Raw genomic sequence first — 4,605 nt, forward strand, 5'->3', positions numbered from 1 at the left:
GTTTCTCTCTGCCCATGTCAGTGAACAGCCCTGTCTGCGGAGGTTTTCAATTTTAATTGCAGCCCTTTTATGGGCTGTATAATCTACACCAGGGGTTCTCAACCTTGGCAACTTTAAGACTTGTGGACTTCAACTCCCAGAATTCCTCAGCCAGCTTTGCTGGCTGAGGAATTCTGGGAGTTGAAGTCCACAAGTCTTAAAGTTGCCAAGGTTGAGAACCCCTGATCTACACCAGTGGTAGGCAACCTTGGCTCTTTTATAACTCGTGGACTTCAACTCCCAGAATTCCTGTATCAGCCAAGCTGACTCAGGAATTCTGGGAGTTGAAGTCCACGAGTCATAAAAGAGCCAAGGTTGCCTACTCCTGATCTACACTGAAAAAGCTCTCCAGTGTTTTTACACACAACTTGCCAAAGGGATCACGATGCTTCTAGTGATGTATTTAGAAAGATAAAATAATTTTAGGTCAAGTGACAAGCCTGGGAGCTCTAAGCGCCTCCACTTCTCCGAGGCAGGCAGATCTTTCTCAAAATAACCCAGGTGCAACTGATTGATGTGCAAAGGACAATGGGAGATCCAGGGGAGAAAGGAGGCATTTATCTTATGATTTTCACATGCAAAATGTTAGAACTGCTTTTCCACTTCTGTACTCACACGGCTTTCCAGTAAAGTATTCTCTTGGAGGGAAAAAAAAAAAAAAGACCCGGGACTTTCTCTCGTTGGCTAGCAGACTAGGACAGTTGACAAATACAGAAATGAGCAGGCACTATGTAACTTACTGTAAATAAGAAGCTGTTCTAGACTTTGACATTTTAACTTTGCTGTTGGTTCACCTGTTAACTACTTTGCCTCTCTATATACCAGATTGATGAAGGTCAAATTGGTTGTAAATAGAGGTAGAACTTCATAAATTTTGGGCCTGCTTCATAAGGGAAGGAAACTAATATTGCTCCACTATATTTATGAATATTCAAGTGGGGGGGATAATATATGTAAATCTATTTTTGTCCTTTTGATGCACATTTTTCCTTCTATTTAAATGTTCTGTATATCCTTTTTTGTTTTTTAATTTTTTTTCAAGTTTGTAATTTAAATTAATTTTCCAAATACGGGTCTTTTCCCGTGTAAGATTGAGAGTATCTTGGCGACGTTTCGACGAGGTCCCACTCGTCATCTTCAGGCTGGAGTCTTCGGCTTCAGGCTGGAGTCTTCGCACAGAAGCTGAAGACTCCAGCCTGAAGCCGAAGACTCCAGCCTGAAGATGACGAGTGGGACCTCGTCGAAACGTCGCCAAGATACTCTCAATCTTACACGGGAAAAGACCCGAATACACCAAGACCTGCATACCTGTACCCGTGAAAATCTACGAAAATATATAAACATACATACATACATACATACATATTAAAAGCCACTTTACGAGAAGCAAATTCATGGGGCTGCTCTTTATCTGTTTTCTAAACTGCCTCTGAATTCATGGAAACATAGCATTATAGGCTTGGAAGGGACCCTGGAGGTCCTCTAGTCCAACCCGCTGCTCAGGGTACCGTTCAAAGTAATGGCTGCTTCCACGATGCAGTCACGCAGCCAAGAGATCCGTGTCCTGCCCTGTTTCCCACTGAGGTTCAGAGATCTTCAAAAGGTATGGAGGAGGAAGAGGCTGTGATGCCTGGTAGGGTGGGAGTCAGGCCTAAGGATTGCAAGGATCCAGTAGAAATAGGGACCCTGTGAGAAGGGAGATGCCTATGGGGACTATGTGGGGAACCTATGGGGGAGGGAAAGGCCTATGGCGACCTGTGAGGGAGGGAAAGTCCCAGGAGGACCCAAAGGTTAGAATAGGGGAGGCCTTTGAAAGGCAAATCTAGGCCTGCGCTAGGCCTCCAAGAGCTTCCCCAAACTCTGAGGTAGCCACTGTTGCGCTTAGCAACTTGCACATTCATTTGACATTTTCATCAGAGAGAGAAAGGGGTGTGGGTAGTTCAGTAAGATAATCTCACTTAACCACCATTACATCATGCAACCAAAACTGGCAGACCCGATTACAGTTGTATCTCGAGGACTACGTATATGGTGGCAAGGGAATTACGGCGCTCATAATCTGGAGGACAACAAGATAGAAGACAGAAACTCCACATGTTGGAATTCCATAATCAATATACAAAAAACGAAACCCAAGAGCTTTTTTGAGGAATCCCACAACTTCTGCAAAAGAAAATATTCAGTAATTTCTGCTGATTACCAGAAACAGTTAGTTAGCTTGTATGAAACTAAAAGTTTCCACTTTTTTCTCTCCACCTGCTGGTCTAAATCTGAGATGTATTGGATCAGGCCAGAATTCAAAGAGTCAGTTTCTCACCTACACTCTCAAAGGGAGATCAGGAACAAAATTCAAGCCTTCTCTACACTCATCAACTTTTGCCTCATGTGGATTTTTTTGTATGCAATAAAGAGTGATTTACACTTGAAGTACCGTCCACAGATTGGACATTTGAAAGATCTCCATTTGAGTCCTCTGGGGTTTCACCAGGTTTGAATTGAAATGTTCCCACAATCAGAAACCTTTTTTATCTCCTGTGTGAATCCTCTGGTGTACCACCATATTGGAATTCTGACTGAAACTTTTGCCACAATCAGGACACTCAAAGGGTTTTTCTCCTGTGTGAGTTCTCTGGTGAATCACCAAGTGGGATTTCTGACTGAAACATTTCCCACAAACAGGACATTTAAAGGGTCTCTCTCCTGTGTGAGTCCTCCGGTGTATCACCAGGACAGAATTCTCACTGAAACATTTCCCACAATCTGGACATTTAAAGGGTTTCTCTCCTGTGTGAGTCCTCTGGTGAATCACCAGGTGGGAATTCTGACTGAAACTTTTTCCACAAACAAGACATTTAAAGGGTTTCTCTCCTGTGTGAGTCCTTCGGTGTATCACCAGGTTGGAATTCTCACTGAAACTTTTTCCACAATCAGGACATTTAAAAGGTTTCTCTCCTGTGTGAGTCCTCTGGTGTATCATGAGGTGGTAATTTTTCATGAAACTTTTTCCACAATCAGGACATTCAAAGGGTTTCTCTCTTGTGTGAGTTTTCTGGTGACTCATGAGCTGGAATTTTGTAAGGGAACTTTCCCCACAATATGGACACTGATATGATTTCTCTCCTGTGTGAGTCCTCTGATGTTCCACAAGATTGGAATTGTGACTGAAACGTTTCCCGCAAACCGGACACTCATATGATTTCTCTCCTGTGTGAGTCCTCTGGTGTTTCACCAGACTGCAATTCTGACTAAAACGTTTCCCACAAAGAGCACATTCAAACGGTTTCTCTCCTGTGTGAGTCCTTCGGTGTATCACCAGGTTGGAACTGTGACTGAATTTTTTTCCACAGTCAAGACATTCAAATGGTTTGTCTCCTGTGTGTGTCCTCTGGTGAATCATGAGCTGGAATTTCGTAATGAAACTTTTCCCACAATCAGGACATTCAAAGAGTTTCTCTCCTTTGTGAATCCTCTGATGAATAACTAGGCTGGAGCTCCGACTGAAACTTTTCCCACAATCAGGACATTCAAAGGGTTTCTCTCCTGTGTGAGTCCTCTGGTGTATCAACAGGCTGGAACTTCGACTGAAACATTTTTCACAATCAGGACATTCAAAGGGTTTCTCTCCGGTGTGAGTCCTCTGGTGTATCATGAGGTAGCAATTTTTAATGAAAGTTTTTCCACAATCAGGACATTCAAAGGGTTTTTCTCCTGTGTGAATCCTCTGGTGTATCACCAGGTGTGAATTGTAACTAAAACGTTTCCCACATTCAGAGCATTCAAAGGGTTTGTCTCCTGTGTGAGTCCTCTGGTGACTCGTGAGCTGGAATTTTGTGATGAAACTTTCCCCACAATATGGACATTGATATTTCTCTCCTGTGTGAGTCCTCTGGTGTTTCACCAGGTTGGAATTGTGACTGAAATTTTTCCCACAAACCAGACACTCATACGATTTCTTTCCTATGTGAGTCCTCTGGTGTTTCACCAAGTAAGAATTCTCATTGAAACGTTTCCCACAATCAGGACATTCAAAGGGTTTCTCTCCTGTATGTGTTCTCTGGTGCATCACAAGGTGGGAATTTGCAGTGAAACATTTCCCACAATCACAACACTCATATGATTTCTTTTTTGTGTGCAGTGTCTGTTGTATCATGAGGCTGGAGTTCTGACTGAAACTTTCCCCCAAATCAGAACTTTCCAAGGGTTTCTCCATGGTGTGAGTTCTTTAATGTATCTTCAAGTTACCACACTCTCTACTTTGGTAGCACTTGAGGTCAAAAATATGTGTGATCCCTTATTTCGTCATCCTTTGATTCAACGTGTTTTCTTCCTCCCAGGGCAAGGCCTGTATCACTGTCTGCCCTGTGTGACTATCCAATTGACCTTTTGCTCCCCACTGACTTCCAGATATTTCTCTCTTTTTGTGAACGGAAAAAATAATCTCCTTTGACCTTTTCCTATACATTACAGGTAGTCCTCGACTTACAACCACAACTGTGCCCCAAATTTATGTTGCTAAGTGAGGCACTTGTTAAGTGAGCTTTGCCCCATTTTACAGTTTTTCTTGTC

The 4,605-nt window shown here is 42.8% G+C and overlaps 1 protein-coding gene across 1 annotated transcript; it reads right to left on the reverse strand.

Moving 5' to 3' along the window:
* Positions 1-2,551: 2,551 nt before the first annotated feature.
* LOC114922148 (zinc finger protein 268-like) lies at positions 2,552-4,249 on the reverse strand. The gene has a single exon (XM_029286277.1). The coding sequence runs from the start codon at positions 4,247-4,249 to the stop codon at positions 2,552-2,554; it is 1,698 nt and encodes a 565-aa protein (XP_029142110.1).
* Between the last annotated feature and the right edge of the window lie 356 nt (positions 4,250-4,605).

The sequence above is a fragment of the Protobothrops mucrosquamatus genome, unplaced genomic scaffold (genome assembly GCF_001527695.2).
Source record: "Protobothrops mucrosquamatus isolate PMUCROS unplaced genomic scaffold, P.Mucros_1.0 scaffold3233, whole genome shotgun sequence".
Classification (NCBI taxonomy): domain Eukaryota; kingdom Metazoa; phylum Chordata; class Lepidosauria; order Squamata; family Viperidae; genus Protobothrops; species Protobothrops mucrosquamatus.